This window comes from Cryptococcus neoformans, chromosome 13 (genome assembly GCF_000149385.1).
Source record: "Cryptococcus neoformans var. neoformans B-3501A chromosome 13, whole genome shotgun sequence".
NCBI classification, from domain to species: domain Eukaryota; kingdom Fungi; phylum Basidiomycota; class Tremellomycetes; order Tremellales; family Cryptococcaceae; genus Cryptococcus; species Cryptococcus deneoformans.
This window is the reverse complement of record NC_009189.1, coordinates 500,656-517,515: the sequence shown is the minus strand read 5'-3', so window position 1 is coordinate 517,515 and position 16,860 is coordinate 500,656. Positions and strand designations below refer to the sequence as shown.

The following is a 16,860-nucleotide window of genomic DNA, read 5'->3' as shown; positions in this document are numbered from 1 at the left end:
TCTGATGAAATCATTAGCGTGACCATGCATCGGCAAAACGCTTTTCTAGGCTCACTCGCATATCGGCGTTGGGTACATGCAAAGAGCTAATCAGACTTTTGATTGCTCGACAATCATCCATGCACATATATAACAAACCTTGTGCAGAATGAGCATCATCCCGTCTGATTAGGTGATCACTTGAATACTCACCTGGCCATGATGCTAAGATCATTCCAATGTTTGCCACGCATTGTTCCAGATTTTCCAAGTGTCTTCCATGAAGCCTTGTCGGTATCTTGCCATATGCTTCTGTCAGACCCACCAACACGGTCTGAAGCACCCACGTCAGCTTTACGAATGCTTCCTGATCATGTGAAAACTGGATACCTACCTCCAGGTCCGAGCCGGGAAGAAGAAGTTCTCTTGTGGACGGTTTATTCACAAGGAAAAGCAGTAATCCTGTAATCGCTGGACCGAGTTCGGCAGGTCCGTCCTTGAAGGTTAACAAGACTGTGCGGAAAGCGTTAGACCGAGCGAGACATTCCAAGTCGAGTAGACCTATGTTGCTCGTCAGCTTTTACTGCACCCATTAAACAAGGATACCAATGCTCACCGATCTCCAAAAGTGTCTCCATGCATATCGTTCGCATTGCATCATCGGGATTTTCTGCTACACTGACAACCGCCCTCACGATCCCATCTGTCAAAGGCACCTTGTTCTCCATTACTACTGCTACAAATCCCTCCTCATGATCTCCGTTCACACCTCTCTTAGTGGAGCGAGAATTCGAACGCGAATACGCTTGTGACTGAGAATGGGATCTCGAACGTACGGGGGAAGAAATAGGCCGCAAAGAAGGAGGTGGAAGAACAATGACAGAGCGTATTAGTCTAAGAGCTTGTTCTCTTTCATGTACCGCTTTGGCGTCACGTGTGAATGTTCGTATGAAGAGCCATTCAATACCAGCCGAAAGCATTTTAGCCCATGACTCTCGCGTGAGGATGTAGCGTAGTATGCGATAGGCAGCCGCTCTTCTTTTGGGGGCCGATGAGTCGTCTAAGGATGGTAATACACTATACCTCTTATAAGCAAAAGTATGAAATGGAAACATGAGATAGGCTCACCTTTGGACAATTTCGTCCAACTCAACGCTTAATCTCAATCCTTCAGACTTTTTCAACATATCACCTAACCTAGCCAACACCTCCAACTCCTCAGTCCCGTTATCTACAGGTCTCTCTTTCCCCTTCCCTCTTCCAATTTCCTTGAGCCGTCTTAAAAAAATTCTTACATTATCCAAGAGCACCGATGTATTCTCATCCTCCATCAAGATCCCAGAACTTTGATCCCATGAAGAACTCGCGGAAAGTACATCCTCTCCGGCGCTTCGACTTCTTGGCCGATTACCACTTCCTCCACTAGAACTGGCCAAGGTTGATGACGTTCCCATTCTTGGTAGACCCCTAGAGGGTGTCCCAAGGCCTTGGGTGAAGTAGCCACCATCTTCACGGTCTCGTTCGGGCGTAAGGTTGGAATGCTGTCGAAGTACTCGGGGACGTTGGGCTGACAGGAGAGCGTTTGAAGAGTGTGATGATGAGAGAGGGTTGAGAGAGGACGATGAGGGGTAGCCGTGTAATCGGGCTTGGGGACGCCGGCGAGTTCTTTGAGGTGTACCTGCAGCAGCATGAGCATTGCGTTCTTGTCCTTAACGCAGTGTGACTTACCTCTCAATCGTTCCAACTTTGCTTCTAGTGATTTGATGTGCTCGTTGGCTGCTTCGAGCTGAGCTGTTATATTAGCCTTCACCTTTTCCTGTTCAGCGCCATCTGCACCTCCATCCTTCTTCTCTATAACCTGATAATAGTGTCAGATTGATGTCGTTCGGTTGGAAATATGCTTACATCTAACATCTTCTCTGCACCATATTGAACTCTTCGCTCGATGGCTAACTTATTTTCCAGACTTTCAATCTATATGCATGTCAGCATTTCGATGCGCGGATCATGAGCCAATGCATGCTTACAGTCTCCCCATCCTCCACATCGTCTGCACCGGCAGTTACATTACTATCAATGCTTGGCCGTGGTAGCTGGCGACTCGAGATCGAGAAAGCCATCACGATCCCTCTTGCTTCTAAATCCTGCGAGATGGTTTGAGTTCTTTGATATTGAGCCACTCCAAGTCCAGCTAATTAATCTTTATCATTGGTATGAGAGACGAGAGAAGCCGATGCGTAGGTTTTGTAGATGACACTGGCGGTCGTACAGTCTGTAAACGATCTGCCTTGCGTCGCTAATAAGTCGAATGATTTGGTCGTTAACTGACAAGCCGGTACCGGGCTATTTCCAGCCAGTAGGTTTGATGGTGTCTATCCAGTGCTGTTTATGCTTTGAGTATATAAGAGACTGTATTTACACCATCTGAACTGCTTTGTCGCCATCAACTACGCGTCAACCACCATCGATCCCTTCCTCCATCGCATCAGACCGGCGACCAACATCTCGACGGAATCAAAAGATTGTGGGGGTCAGGCCGACGTCTTGCAGCAGAATATATGTCACGTGACCGAGCCAATCAGCAACACAACTGACGGTGCAGCGGTCAGTAAGTTGAGCGTGAGACACTATAAGTACGTACTCTTTCCAATCCATCAGTCCCTCGGTTGTTTCATTCAATGCTTTCCAATCTACGGCTTTTCCAAGCAGCTTTCGTCAGCTCTGGTAGCTCTTGAATGATTCCTCCCATTGTTCACATCCATACATGTCACCGTGTGAATAGCGAAAGTACAGAAGTATGAGGTACGTTCCTCCAGACATTTGTAACCATTACCCGTGCGGCCAATCCTGACCTGTCTTATGCCAGCAGTTCGAAAAACTCAAAGATCATAGAGAGACAACCCCCAAATCACGGAAGGATATATTCAACGTTCAAATACGCTGTCAAGGTCCCATCAGACATTACATCCCCTCAATTTGATATCTTGCAAACCAACGAATGGATCAAGGCATCATTACTTGATTCACGAGGTCTGCCAACCCGGGATGTAACAATCCGGCGAGCAGGGAAGATAGCTAAGGGTCAAAATGCTGTACTACACATCACTGTTTCGCCATTAAAGAGTCACGATTCCACAAAATGGCCTGTGCGGCTTTGGGGCATCCCACATCTAATCGTCCCTTATCCGAAAGCCGAATGGGCAAAGTGGCACAAGAGGAATTATAATAAGGAAATTTTTAATCAATGGGACGCAAAGGTGAAAGAGGGATTTGAGGGTAAGGATCAGTGGGGAAGAACCAAGAGATGGGTCAAGACAAGTGCGTCGAAGAAAGGACTGGTGGTATGGGTCAAAGAAAAACCGCAGGATGTCATAGAAGAGGAGAGCTTGTCGAAAACGCCTGCCATATCAGGGGTATCTCCATCAGTATTCTATAACGACCGTGGTGAGTACTTCCAAGCTAGGGATGCCCGCCCACCAGCACCTGACATCCTTCGAAGATTCGCAATCTACCCATGCGGGTTCGACGTTAGAGACCACCATGCTTGCGGCTTCACCCCGGGAGAGCACATTGCCTAAGTTTTCTGGTAAGCATTTCCCAACTGATGACATAATTCAAAAGACTAATATTTCCCTTCTGCACAGCTGTACTGAGACACAGTCCAGATAGAATCGAAAGAGCCATTTCCACCATCCTTACAGCCAAAAAAAGACCAATAATGGATATTCAGAGGCCAGTGGACCCTCGTCTGTCATACACTTCAAATGTGGTAAAGCGCCCAAGGCTGTCCGATGGACCGGGACAACAGCCGTCATCAGACGATTTTCAAGGCAGACCCACCACGACATTCCCACTGTCAGGCATCAAACCATGTATCATGCTCAACAATCCAACAGACGGAGCCCAGCCTTCCTCTCTGAACATTTCCACAAATGATCTGCATTCTCAAATACCTCCCTCATTCCGATCTCCCTCTCTCTCAGTCCCCGTGGATACCACGAAGGCCTCTCTCGATCTAATCAAATCACGAATCATAGACAAAAAAAAGCAGCTGCAAAGCTGGAGAGCATTGATGGAGGAGTTCCCATCTATGAGCAGCACGTTTACGATGCAAATTGAGAGGAATGAACGGGAGCTTCAGAACCTTGAGATGGAGCTTCAAAAAGTATCAGGATGCCAGAGCTAGCAAGTTGCCAGTCATCCTTTTTAAGGGCTGATGTAAAGTTGACTGGTATTTCCGTCTTCTCTGCATCAAATGAAGTCAACAGTTAATGAGAAACACTACATATATTAGATATCGGTGATGGTATCAAAACTTTACTACGCCGTACAACCCATTTACAGTCATGACTCGGTACATCAAAGGGAAGCCATCTTCCTTTTTAGCCGCTCGCTGAACCTTGTGCCCTGGCTCATCTTGCTATTCAAACTATTTATCGAATTTGCCGAGTCAACATAATCATCGCTCACGGGTGCTTGGTCGCTGTCACCCGATAAAGATATTGAAGGTGAAATCACAAGACATGTTTTGTCTTGTCGGCATTTATTTAAAGGTGAAGAGTTTGATGAGGGGTTTATAAAAGTGGACGGAGTTAGATCTCGGCTCGAGACGGTGACAACCAACCCTCCAGATTCGGGCTTGGACTTGGCCACCTCCGCTTCCTTTTCGACTTCTTCTTTTGCCTCTTTCATCTTCTCCATCTCTCCATTAGCTTCCTTCTCACTCGCCGGGGGCAGACCCAACCTCACACTCCTCGCATTATCCGTATACGCCTTTATCGCCACCTGTGCCCCCTTTTTGACTTCATACCTCACGGAACCCGCATGCATCCTCGGCCACTTGCCCGACCGACATCGTCTGCTGACCCATTTCTTCATCCTACTACCTGGCGCTTTGTAGGATGAAAGTGCGACGGTCTGGGTGAGGGGTCCGTATGCTGGAAGAGGTTCGGATGGAAGGGGGTGAATGAGGGATGGAGAAGATGATGGAAGGGAAGGACGAAAATGGACGAGGCCGGGGATAAAGTCATCTGGTGTGGCGGTAGAATGAATGAGATTGACGTGCTGCATGAACTGGTTAAAGTCATGTCCGTTATATTCGCATCCTATCCATTCAAAGCAAGAATATCAGCCCTCAGCCTCCCGACTTTATTTTGCCACATCATATTCCATTCATCCAAAAGGTCCTTGGAACTTACCGCCAAAAGGACATCTCGCCGAAACAAACTTCATATGCAAAACCAACACGTGCTGATGCAGCTCGTTTCTCGTTCCAAACGCCTCTTGGCACTCCCCATCTCCCCACAAACACCGAATTTTCCTCTCGCCATTCACTACCATCTCGGGGAGGGTTCGGTTAGGGTGGAAATGTGATTGGAAGATATGTTTCTCGAGGACGGCCCATGAATTGAGGATGGCTTCACATTTTCCCCAGTGGCATCGTGTTTCCCTAATGAAGCGAAAAGTCAGAGGTTTGATGGGATTCGTCACGTTTTATTTTGGCAATAATGAGAAGGAGGAGGGATATGGCGACCCTGTAACTTACCGTGCATGAACAAAGACCTGCAGTTGAATGTTAACAATCTTCCTCGACGCGACTTTCTCCTTCTCTTTTTCCTTTTCCACCCGTTCTATCAGTTGTCGCCTTGCTTCTTCCATCGCCCGCTGCTGTTCCCTCCTGATTATCTCGAGGTCTAGACCTTGCATTGGAGGAGGAAGGGGAGGAGGACGGTGGTAGGGAAGAGCAAGAAGGAGACGGGTCAGAAGAGTTTTAGACTGCTCATCGTCGGTCTTTGGTTTGTATAGATCATTAACAACAGGTCGAGCGATTTTTTTTGCCTTCTTATTGTCTTCCTTTTTCGCCTTACTATCAGCATACGACCTCTGAATCTGGAGATGTACCCTCTGCGAATGCTTTGCATCCCTCTGTGCACCCCGTGAGAGTTGATACCGGCTGGACGACGGTTTGGACGCGGGTGCGGTTGCGGACGCAGGTTTATGTGCACTTTGCTTCTTGCCATCACCACTGCCAACACGAACATCATAAACGTGATTTTGATTTTGCAACTGAGACAAAGAAGAAGGGGATTTTACTTGAGATTGGAGGACTTGCAAAGGTGAGACTCGAGGACGATGCGATAGAGGAGGAGGATAGGGAGAGTGATCATCATAATAATCGAATCTTGCTTCTCTCCCATCCATTCGGTGGGACGAATGCAGAGGAGAAGGAGGAGTAGCAGCAGAGTAAGGAATATGGCGAGCGTATGGGTGGTGATAGTATCTGTGCTTTGGCTGATAGGCTCGGTGAAAGTGAGCTGGGTAGTGGCCCGAGACTGAGAAAAGAGTCAGTGGTGGGTTGGCGCGAGAGGCGTGAAAGGGAGGAAGGTAAGCGGAAAGTAAGGCTACTTAAATCAAACTCTACGGGCTCAATGGTAACAAGCGCATGCGCAGCATTGTCGCGTTCTTCAGCGTAAGTGTCACAGAAAAAGCAAAGAGAGGGGCATCGCTGTCTGATCTTGACATGCGCACAATCAAAAGATGAGGGACGAAGGAAGAGGTGATAAGAAGGGAAGTCTGTGACACTTACAAGACTGTTCGGGTGCGGAGTAATGATGGTCATAATCATCGTAGTCATCACGAGCTGTATCGATAATATTTCGAGGCATCTTGCTGATGTGTGTGTCCAACGTGGCTAGAAGTGTAGCTGTTCTTTCTCCAGAAAACTGACCACTTTGGCAGCCTTAATCGAGCTTTCTTCGCTGGCAATGGATGGCCGGATATGGGCATCTGCCTGTTAGATGAAGAATATTCGATCGGTTTTCCGTTGTTCAACCTTCTGACGCCGCCTAGGTCCAGTCCACCGGTTCTTTATTGCTTCTTATCTCCGCTTAGTTTCCTATTACTTCCTCCATACTTTCAATGAGGATGGTAATCTATTTTCTTGACTGGAAACCCAAAGCCCCTACACCTCTTTAAATATATACTTCTTCCCATGAAATACAACCGCCTCTGGGTATCGTAAAAAGGATCCTCCCTTCCATGCATCACATCTATCCTCCTCACAGACCCTATTCAAAAAGTCCAGTGCACTTCCCCTTTTGGCTTCGATAGACAAAGGAAGGATGGTAGATAGGTACAAAGGTGGGTTCAGCTGGGTAAATAAAGGACTTGATAGGGATGTGATGATAGTATGCGTAGAATCGTTGATGAAGACTTATGTGCGCTGTTGTTTGGCTGGAGGAGGAGAGTGGTGCTAGCTGATAATGCATGATATATTGTCTGAATTAATGGTGATTCAAGATACGACTGGCTTTACATGTGTCAGTCAAGTTCGATTGGGGGTGCATGGTACCCGTACCAAGAAAATTTACATTCTGAACTACTGCGAAAAAATTGCACCCACCGGCGCCAGCAACTTAGAATATTAATGGACTTCGTTCAGTTTCCGGCGGGTATCGATTAGAAGGGCGAATTGAAAGGCCAATCGTTCACATTCACACAGCTGCCACTCGGCACGTCCTATCGTTTCCCGGATGTACGATTATCGATCCCCGATCCTTCTCTTTCAAATTCGCAACAAATGGTATGTATGCATGCTCGAAAAATGAGCTACTAATGGAAAAGAAATGGTGGGTAGCTAAGGGGAATCCACGTCATTATAAGGGTCGCGCCTGATTTCTTGCGGGTTATCCCGAAAGTCAAGGTGATTTACGTAAGTGATAATGGAGCACTGGAGACGAGAGTTTAGGGGGACAACAGTCGGGTGTATATTCTCTGTCCACACCAAATATTCCAATGGCCCCCAGATAAATTCGGGGAACAAGGTAGAACACATTGATCTGGTCTCCCACAGGCATTACCCACTCATATTCGCTCTTTTACAACGACCAGCCCTCTCCCACCCCTCCAACAACAAACATCCCTAACAACATCAACATAAACATAACACTACATGACTATCCATGTCCGCTCACCCATCTATATCCACCTATAATTCCAGCATACATTCCTCTGCGACCACATGGAAGGATGCCACAGCAGCAAAAACATTCCGAACCAAAAACGTGAGTGACACATTTACTCCTTCGGATCAGATCTCATCATATCCCTGACGACAACTGATGCATCACCACCTGTTCAGGCCCGGCCCCACATAGATCCGGAGATTATAAGTCTCACACCGTCCAGCATCTTTGCCCAGTCCCCTACTGCAATGCAGTCTTCGCCTTCCCCATTGTTTACCACTAGTTCGGGGTGGCAACTTCCACCAAACACTCCTTCACCTCCACCTCCCTACCGCTCTCCCTTTGCGACCCACCTCACAACGGCTGCTACTCATTCTTATTCCCGACTGGAACCAACCAGAGGTATGCGCCGACAGTCCAACCCATTTCAAAGCCTACACTCGAGTAAACAAGGGAGAAAATGGGGAGGGAAAAAGTTCGGCGAGGCTACGGTATCTCTTGGTGTTGGGCTTGGAGTAGAAGTTGAGCGTGAGATGCAGGACGCAGAGATAGAGAGGATATTGGAGCTGGCTGACGACAAGAGCAAGGTATTGCTGAAGAGAAGGCTTGAAGAGATGAAAATTCACGTTGAGCAACAAGTCCGAGGTGAGTTGTCCGTTTCCTTCCCATGTATCGCCGGTGCTGACTATTGCTTTAGCGGAGAGCTGTCAGCGTATAATGCAACTGGAGAATGCTCTAGCAGATGCATATCAGACTATCCAACGTTTGGAGAAGGAAAAAGTCGTACTGGAGGATACTATGAAGGAAGTAGAGGAGAGGATCACTCTGGAATACCAGCTCGCCATTAAAGCTTCTGAGCGTCCACGACCCTCTGGTCTTCGTCCTCTTGGTCTCCTCTCCAAAGCAAGACCAGCATCAGTATCATTAGACGGCGAACAACCTACCTCCAAGCGTCAGAGCATGAACTCAGTGCCTGTATCTGATCCTCCCTTTAAACGTCACTCCTTTTCCCGACATAGCGGCATCCCGTACCGCGCCTCTACCCTTCCTGCCAATTTGCCTTCAACCCCTCTCCCTGCTTCCCCTGATGCTGTGTCCTCGACTGCCGACTCACCCCTCTGCACACCGATTGATTCGCCTACCCATTGTGCTACTTCACCTTCCACATCGTCGTCCCGACCGAAATCATACCGTCTTAGTCAGATGTTTACTTGTCTTTCTTCAAACTCTGTCAACGCGAGGGCGTATGAAGAACTGGAGATGCTGGCCGATTCGCCAAAGAAGGGCAACGTCTTTGGAGCCAAATCGGAAGCTGCCAACAAGCTAATGACAACGACGCCGGAGAATGAACAGGCAAAACGAGAGTCAATGCGTCAACGCCGTACACGTCCTCAGACGATGTATAACTGGTCGCCTCCTATTATGGAAGAAGACTTCCCAAGCAAACAGGGCGATTGTCCCATAACCACTACGTACAACAAGCTCGTTGGTCGTCCTTCTCTTCCCGCCAGTTTGCATCACAATACCGTTGATACCCCTCAAGACACATTCTCGGCCTACAAGCCACCCACGCCTCCTGATTCAAATCAATCTCATCACGATCATCATCGTTCAAAACGAGCATATGAAGATGAAGATGAAGATGATTATGACCATGGCCACGACACACACCCCTATTCTCGAACTCGTCCTCATAACCACTCAACAGGGATAACTCGAGCGAGAAAAAGGTTATCGGTAAACGGCGCAGGCCATAATAGCGAACCTGATGACCGGTCCTTGTTGGAAGGGTACCATGCGACCCAGCGAAATATTCATCGCAAGACTCAGATGGTTGGAGGGATAGATGATGTCAGCGGAGATGGAGATGGTGGGAGTCCATTCATCGTTTCTCTCTCTTCAGATTCTACATGTTTTCCCCGGACTTCTTCTTCTCCACACCCCCACTCGGGTTCCGATTCTGCAAGTCCTAGCTCTGAAAGGAAACTCACAACCCGCAATCAACAGGATCACGTCCGAACTCATCCTCAAACCCGGGCGCTTGATAATCCGTACCAAGCTAACCCCCGACAGATGGCATGTCTCTTGGGTACTATAGCGAAATGTTCAGGGTGGATGACAATGGTTGGGTTCGCAGGGCTGACAGTCGGCGGGTGGATGAAGAAGTGAGAGATGAGCTGAGCTGAAAACCCAAGGGGGAATCGGAATCAAACGGACAATTTGAAGCTTTTGTGAAGTCAAAACCCAGAAAGCTGGTGCTTCTTTTTCTGGGAAATTTCACTTTTCACGATTATAATGACAACCACCCCAATCACTACATACTGCATTACAGCATTTAATCTTACCTTCATATTTTTTCATTTTAACATTTGCATTTGTCCTCTCAAAAAAAGAAAGGAAAAAAAAGAGAAAACAGTTACTAGCAAATTCTTTACCAATCTAATCATGTTAATGCATATAGCAACATACTCTTATTCACTTACTCTTCTTTTCGAGGCTTTCTTCTTGTACACGTAGTACTTGTATGGGTACATCTTGAAGAAGTCAAGAAAGAATGTCTGTCAAGCCTTTTGCTCCCAAATTCTCTTCAATTTCTAATGCATTTTTTCATTGGATCGATATAACGATTATGACGATCAGTAATGGCAGAACATTTATTTGACTTTCATCGCCCGAGGATACATAGTAGGTCGTTACAGCTAGATACAGATTATCGTGAAAAGGCTGTTCGTAACCAGTTTCTTGTGGATTCGTATAATAGTTATATTGCAATCAGCAGAGTTTGCACAAATTGAGACATTATAAAATGTTTCGCCCCCCTCTATTCGCAGCTCCCATTTGTCCTTTCAAGGCCTTAAATGACAATTTATAATACTGAGCTCACCTCGCACCCGGTTAAACCCCCGACTTTTCTAGATACTTTCGACCACTTGTCGGGGCAGGCCACGAAATAGTGCCGGATAGCGTTCTCGAAGCGTTCGCGATATTGGTCTGGAGGAATCTACATAAATGGGCTCTCCGTCAGGATCGTAGTCCAATTTTCAAAACTACAAGAGTGGCAAAGAAGGAACTTACAACGGTGACGTCCCCACCGCGATTCATAACCATCTTCCCTCTACTCTCAATGGTTTTGAAGAGGTTGAAACTCCCGATGGCGTCCACAAGTCCTACAATCAGCAGCCCATTTTCCCTCTCTTGCTCCACTTTGTCCTCAGAGATATTTAAAGAAGTTAACAGAGAGGAGCGGGTGTCGACGCCGAGTAACAGTGAGTAGTCCATTATAGATTGTGAGGAAAGAAATCTTGTATCGAGAGAGATGGCATCTAAAAGGATGCGTTTGGCGTCTATGCAAAATTTAGCGGTGATGCTATGAAGCCGAAGAAAATATACACTTGCGTGGTTGAAGTAGAACGAGACCTTTCTGCATCCCTTCCAACCAATCCGCATCAAACATCGTTGTCCCCAACTTTACCTCTTGAACCCCGTCTTTTGTTTTGGCTACTCGTCTACCCTCTAAACCTACAAGTCAGTACAAACAGACAGATGAATACTGATAAACAAATGGAACCGACCAATGCCTTTGAGATCAAAGGTTTTCGAGATGCTTTGATTGTGAAAAAGGTTCTCCATGACGAGCAAGTCAAGTTGTCGTTTTTGGCCAGATTGGGAGTCCTTGATAGTCACTGTTGACTATTTCTAGTGTCTATCCCAAGTTTATATGATTAATAGGCTCACCTGTATAAAATCCTACAATTTTGGCTAAAGCTGTGGCCCTGTTATGAGTCCCTGCCATATGGTGGAAGTATGCAGGTGAAATCTCCAGCAATGCGTGCCTGTCCTAACATCAGCCATCACTCATTTATACTGCCAGGAAGTCCACTCACATATCACTGACAGTCCATTTGCTCAACAGCTCCTTCACAATAAACCTCTTATCTTCCGTCATCCAGAAGCCCGCTTTACTCTTCCCGCCTTGTGCATCCCATACTTCGGTCCTCTGGAGACTTTGGACTAGCACCTTGTCTATCGCACACCTTCTCCTTAATGAGTCGAAGGCAGTCGCAAAATAAACTGTACAGGATAGTCGGAGCTTATGGGCGAAGGCGTAGGTAAAATGGAGATGAGGACGGGGTGAGAGGGTAGATAAAGAATTATCCATAGAAGACAGAGGTCCCATGAGTGATTGTAGGGACCGATCTCGTGGGCGAGATCGCATGGAAGAAATCGTCTCACCCATCTCCGAACCAAGTTTCCAGAGACTGTTCACCGAATTGGCAAACGAAGATGTGACAGAGTCCCATGAAGAATCTCTCCCTCCAGGACTAGTGGCTGTATTGGGAGAGAGTGTGCTTGCTGTTCTAGCGCCTGAGGCAGTAGACTCTGTAGCAGTCGGTAAAGGTGACATAGGTGAACGGGATAGGGGGGTATTTGAAACACTTCTAAAGGATCGAAAACTACTGGGTGGGGCCTGCGAGCTCTTGGCCATTTGGGATGACAAGCGAACGCCGGACAAGCTACTGGTATCGCTTTCCGTCATACTCGCTCTCCTACTCAGACTGTTGGGGTCTGCATATGCGGTCGTGGTTCCCAGAGTCATTTCCTGTCCCGTGGCCTTACCAACAGCTTTGGCGATCTCCTCCATCCTATCTCCGCTTTCCGCTCCTTCTGAGACCCCTTCCACCTTTTCAAGATTGAGCTCTAAACTTGGCGCGCCGCTAGATAAGGCGGAAAGACCCAAGGCTGGAGGGGTGGACTTTGCTTTGTCAAGTGATACTGATGCATCAGATTTCTTCTTGACAATGGAACGGAGAGAGAGGAGATCTCGGGGGGAATCACGATGATCAATTTTGGTTGACCACCCACCGCCTGAAGGAGTTGAGGCGGACGTGGGAGTATTAGCGCCTGTAGTTGGAGCTGTAGGAATAGAAGAGTCAATTGGATCTCTAGGGGTGGTGGTGGCCGTAACAGGGTTGGAGGCGTCCGGGGGTTTTGAAGTGTTAGTCAGTTCGATTAAGTACGCCAGGGACCTATTAATTCCATTAGCATCTCCAAACGCAATGACCTGGATATTTAAATCGACTTGCGAAAGAGTATACGCGACAACGCTCGCTGGCTCATCCTCCCTTACCAGTACACCGCTTCCCGGAAGCGCATGCACCCTTCCTCCTTCTTTAGCATATTCTGGTATCATTTCCTTCAGTGCTTCCAACCCCTCGTCCGCATTCTCTGGTAAATATTTCTTCTCCCATGCCTCAATCTCCGAAAGACTTGATCTGATGAACGCCGAAAATGATATACGGAGGTCATTAAAGAGACCTTGTGGAGTGGAAGAGATGCTTTCGAGCAAGTTGTTTTTGAAGGCCGCAAAGTCGGTGGACAGGCTCAAGAGGGTATCAAACTTTTCTTGTAAACCTGGCCCGGTTTTTTCGGATCCTTCGGAGAGCTCTTTAGCGGCTTCATACTCTCTTTCAATCTTCTCCCTCTGTCGATGAAGTCAGCGAACGCCCAATCCATTGTTGAAGATGAAGATGAAGATGTACCATAATATCAATACGATTTTCCAGAGCCTCACACCACCTTTCCACCTCCCTCTTCAACCCATTTTCTCCCTCTTTTGCATCATCCATCATCAAGCCCATCCCTTGGCGTCCCCCACCAACTTTGCGCTTCGGTACATTTGGCCCTATCTGCAATTTGGGCAATCTTATATCATACAACTTCACAGGCGATGACGTGAGTGACGCCGTATAGGAGGATGTACGGAAGAGTGTGATATATGCGTGGGGGGTGGTGTGGTGGGGGCAGATGGGTGGCTGGAGATGGGGCGTGTATATCAAAAGTTCGAGAAGTTTTGACCATGGATATGCTCTGGAGTTTATGTTAGCTTGTGTCAAGGACAAGGGAGTAAAAGACTCACAGGGCACCTTCTCCAAGCTGACGAGGTTCACTCTCTTCTCTACACACCGTACACTTGACCCACCCTTCTACATCCCTCCCATCCTCAGCCTTCCCTGCAACGGCCCCTTCGTCCTCGTCCTCGCGCTCCCCATCCTCATCCCTGCCCTCCATCTTCCCTCACCTTTACATTCTCAACCCTCACTCCCACCTTCACCCCAGCATGTACATACCACCTCACATGCTGCCCCACCTCCTTCTCACACCCACTCCTCGTACAGAGCAGATTCTCTCCCAACTCTTCTCCAAGATGTTGCAAGTAATCCCGGATGGTCAGTGTAGGTGGTATAATTTGTGCTTGTGGGGATTCACATATCTCTCCTTCATCACCCTTTTCTTCGTCCACTTCTCCATTCCCATCTTCACCTAGTTGCGCTCCCTCATTGGCAATTGACCCTGAATTAGATCCGGAAATAGGTGGCGGTAGACCGACACAGTATAGCACGCATAAAAGCTGCAACCTCGTCCACCCCGCGAGGGTATCCATCCCAACTGCCAAAACATGTAGACCGGAACGTACATCCCCTCCGGGTCTATATGCCATCGCTTTTCCTCTCAACATATTTCCATTTGCATTTCCACTGCCGCTGCTATTTTCGCTCATAGTCAAAATCTCTTTCTGGGTTTTTTCCCGCCGGATCCGTTCTTCCTCCTGTATCCGCAGAAGGATAGGCGGCATAGGATATTTGAGGCCAGGGGTCGAGGATGGGAGAAGAGTACAGAGGGAAGAGAGGGTTTGGAGGTGTTGAGAAGGTGGGTTGGCATTGGTATTGGCATTAGCATTAGCATCTGTGTTAATGTTGGGGTTGGTGTGAAGAGAAGGGTTGGAGTCCGGGCTGGGATCTTTTGGGTGAGAGGAATACTTGAATCTTGGAAAAGGGGAAGAAGATGAAGAGTGGGATGGGGAGTGATGATGGGAGCTCGAGGGCTGACTTGGGAACAGCGGCAAGGAAGGAGAAGATTCCGAGGGCAGGGTAGGCGAAAGTATAGGACTTGTATACACTTCTCCTTCCACGCCGGACTGACCACGAGCCTTATCTCTCGCAGACCTTTTCCGTCCCAACAAACCATTCCACACACCTTTCGTATCCCTACCCAACCTAGATAAAAACCCCTTCTTCTCGTTCCGACTTTCCCGCCCCCATGAAAGGTCTTTATCTCGCAACGAATTGCTCCGAGAAACTTCACCGGAAGGACGAGGAGTAGGGTTGGATGACGTTTGAGGGGAAAGGGCTGGTAAGGTCAGTGGGACTGAGGATGAAGCGCAGAGGGCGGGGGTGGTAGGTGGGTCAGGTTCTTGTGGGAGGCGGAAAGCTGTGTAAAGATCGAGTTCGAGCTTCATCATTCCTATCGTCCATATCTTTGTCCTATCAGCACCCTGCATCTTGCATATCACCACTGGATTAACTCACGAGCGCTTTCAAAACTTCTCCGAGACCTTTCCTTTCCCCGCCTCGAAGACCTCTTACAACGATGGTCCCACCAACGAGCCGCATCTTACCTCGTTCAGCAGCTGACCGAGGGATATCGTCTTCCGCGCCACTAAGTATCAAGCTGAGCGGTCGATGTCGACGTCTAGGTATTCGACGTTTTACTTCTTTTCCTGATTGTTCATCGTCTGTATCCGTATCTGACAGTCCAGAGTCGGCCTCAGAAGTAGTATCCGACGTAGATTCGGATGGTAATGAACTATTTGTCGAGAGCGAAGATGAGACAACTTCCAAGGCCGAGAAGATTGATCGTCTCCTTTTTCTCTGAGTTGCTCTCCCCTTTTTACTCCCTTGTCGTTCCAAGGCGGGGTAATCAAACAAGTCGAAGGGTAACGCAAACTTACCCTGCACAAAATCTACCTCAATCCTCTCCCCTTCATCTTGCAGTAAAGGACCCCCGAGTATATCCCCCCATTTATTCCCCGAACCCCACCATCGACTCGACCCTGCACTGCCCGCCGATCGTGCAGAAAGTGATGGATCACGTCTTATCCGAATTGTCGACTGACTGCCTTCCTTGTGTACGTGCCCTTTAGCACTAGTATAAGAAGAGTGAGAAGTGGGAAAATGCAGGCAGAAGACGGGTTTAAGGAGGTCGTACGATTTGTTAGAAGGGTCGTGCTTTGGCGGAGAGGAAGGAAGACCTAGGGTGGAGAAGGTGCCTTTGGATTGTGATGGGTTGTCCAGAGAATGGCGGTATTCAATAGAGACGCCTGATTGAGGGAATGAGCCTGGGATATCTTGATGTGTGGACTTGGGTACTCGATCGACTGCATATGTTGTGAGCGTGCTTATAGGTTGTAAGTAATGGAATGTAAGCCATACTGTTGACATCTTCCCAATCGTCTGTTTTGGCCAGTGATAAAGGTTCATACCCATCAAGAGTGCTGACGATGCGACACCATTCTTGCAGTTTTCCCTTGTCAGACTGTTCGAGAGTTTTCTCCTTGTTGACATCTTGAGGCGCATTATCTGTGCCTTGGCGACGTTCGGTTGAAGCAACGGACGAAGCTCGCGTACTGGCTTTGCTGGGTGTTGATGCCGCCGATCCAGCTTGCATAACCAGCAAACTCAGTCTTCCTCTGTCTTCGTCGCCCATTGAAGACTTTCTCGAAGCATGCGCCTTGGTCTTTTCATCTTCCTTGATTTTCTCTTCCTCTTGCCGCGTTTCTTCCCTCCATAGACTCTTCCTCTTTGTCGACCCACCTATCCAACCTTCCCAATTTTGCTCGAGGATACCGCTCTCCCGCCTTGATCCTCTTTCCGCCGAAGTCAATACTGCACCTTCCCATATTGCCCTCTCTATCTGGGCTACTCGTTCGTCTGACCACAATTTAGAGTCGCCCGTGGGGGCCGTCTGCTGTGTGAGCCACTGATGGAGGAGCGCCTTGAGGTGAGCGAGGCAGGTGGGCGGAAGGCCGTGCATGTTGCGGCGGGGCGAGTCCATTATTATGTGTTATACCATTTGAGTG

General features: G+C 48.1%; 5 protein-coding genes across 5 annotated transcripts in view; 2 read left to right on the top strand and 3 right to left on the bottom strand.

Annotated features, from left to right (window-relative positions):
• CNBM1530 (hypothetical protein) overlaps window positions 1-2,099 on the bottom strand; it is a gene marked incomplete at both ends in the record, with an annotated part of 5,206 nt that extends 3,107 nt beyond the window's left edge. The window contains 7 exons of the mRNA XM_767014.1: window position 1; window positions 56-540; window positions 596-1,056; window positions 1,108-1,657; window positions 1,708-1,837; window positions 1,885-1,953; window positions 2,007-2,099. The exon at window position 1 is cut by the window's left edge and continues 87 nt beyond it. Of these exons, the coding sequence (XP_772107.1) occupies window position 1; window positions 56-540; window positions 596-1,056; window positions 1,108-1,657; window positions 1,708-1,837; window positions 1,885-1,953; window positions 2,007-2,099 (1,789 nt within the window). The remainder of the gene's footprint in view (window positions 2-55; window positions 541-595; window positions 1,057-1,107; window positions 1,658-1,707; window positions 1,838-1,884; window positions 1,954-2,006) is intronic.
• A 677-nt stretch (window positions 2,100-2,776) lies between these two features.
• CNBM1520 (hypothetical protein) lies at window positions 2,777-4,165 on the top strand (the record flags this gene model as incomplete). Its single annotated transcript, XM_767013.1, has 4 exons — window positions 2,777-2,781; window positions 2,846-3,423; window positions 3,479-3,565; window positions 3,645-4,165. The coding sequence occupies 4 exons, from the start codon at window positions 2,777-2,779 to the stop codon at window positions 4,163-4,165; spliced, it is 1,191 nt and encodes a 396-aa protein (XP_772106.1).
• A 300-nt stretch (window positions 4,166-4,465) lies between these two features.
• Window positions 4,466-6,644, bottom strand: CNBM1510 (hypothetical protein; the record flags this gene model as incomplete). The annotated part of the gene is made up of 5 exons (XM_767012.1): window positions 4,466-4,511; window positions 4,604-5,084; window positions 5,178-5,428; window positions 5,525-6,086; window positions 6,566-6,644. The coding sequence occupies 5 exons, from the start codon at window positions 6,642-6,644 to the stop codon at window positions 4,466-4,468; spliced, it is 1,419 nt and encodes a 472-aa protein (XP_772105.1).
• A 1,296-nt stretch (window positions 6,645-7,940) lies between these two features.
• CNBM1500 (hypothetical protein) lies at window positions 7,941-10,112 on the top strand (the record flags this gene model as incomplete). The annotated part of the gene is made up of 3 exons (XM_767011.1): window positions 7,941-8,042; window positions 8,120-8,588; window positions 8,641-10,112. 3 exons carry the CDS (start codon window positions 7,941-7,943, stop codon window positions 10,110-10,112), a joined length of 2,043 nt encoding a protein of 680 aa, XP_772104.1.
• A 697-nt stretch (window positions 10,113-10,809) lies between these two features.
• Window positions 10,810-16,814, bottom strand: CNBM1490 (hypothetical protein; the record flags this gene model as incomplete). The annotated part of the gene is made up of 13 exons (XM_767010.1): window positions 10,810-10,944; window positions 11,019-11,287; window positions 11,334-11,462; window positions 11,516-11,626; window positions 11,679-11,776; window positions 11,828-12,970; window positions 13,040-13,425; window positions 13,484-13,811; window positions 13,861-14,001; window positions 14,072-15,258; window positions 15,311-15,678; window positions 15,733-16,158; window positions 16,214-16,814. 13 exons carry the CDS (start codon window positions 16,812-16,814, stop codon window positions 10,810-10,812), a joined length of 5,322 nt encoding a protein of 1,773 aa, XP_772103.1.
• Between the last annotated feature and the right edge of the window lie 46 nt (window positions 16,815-16,860).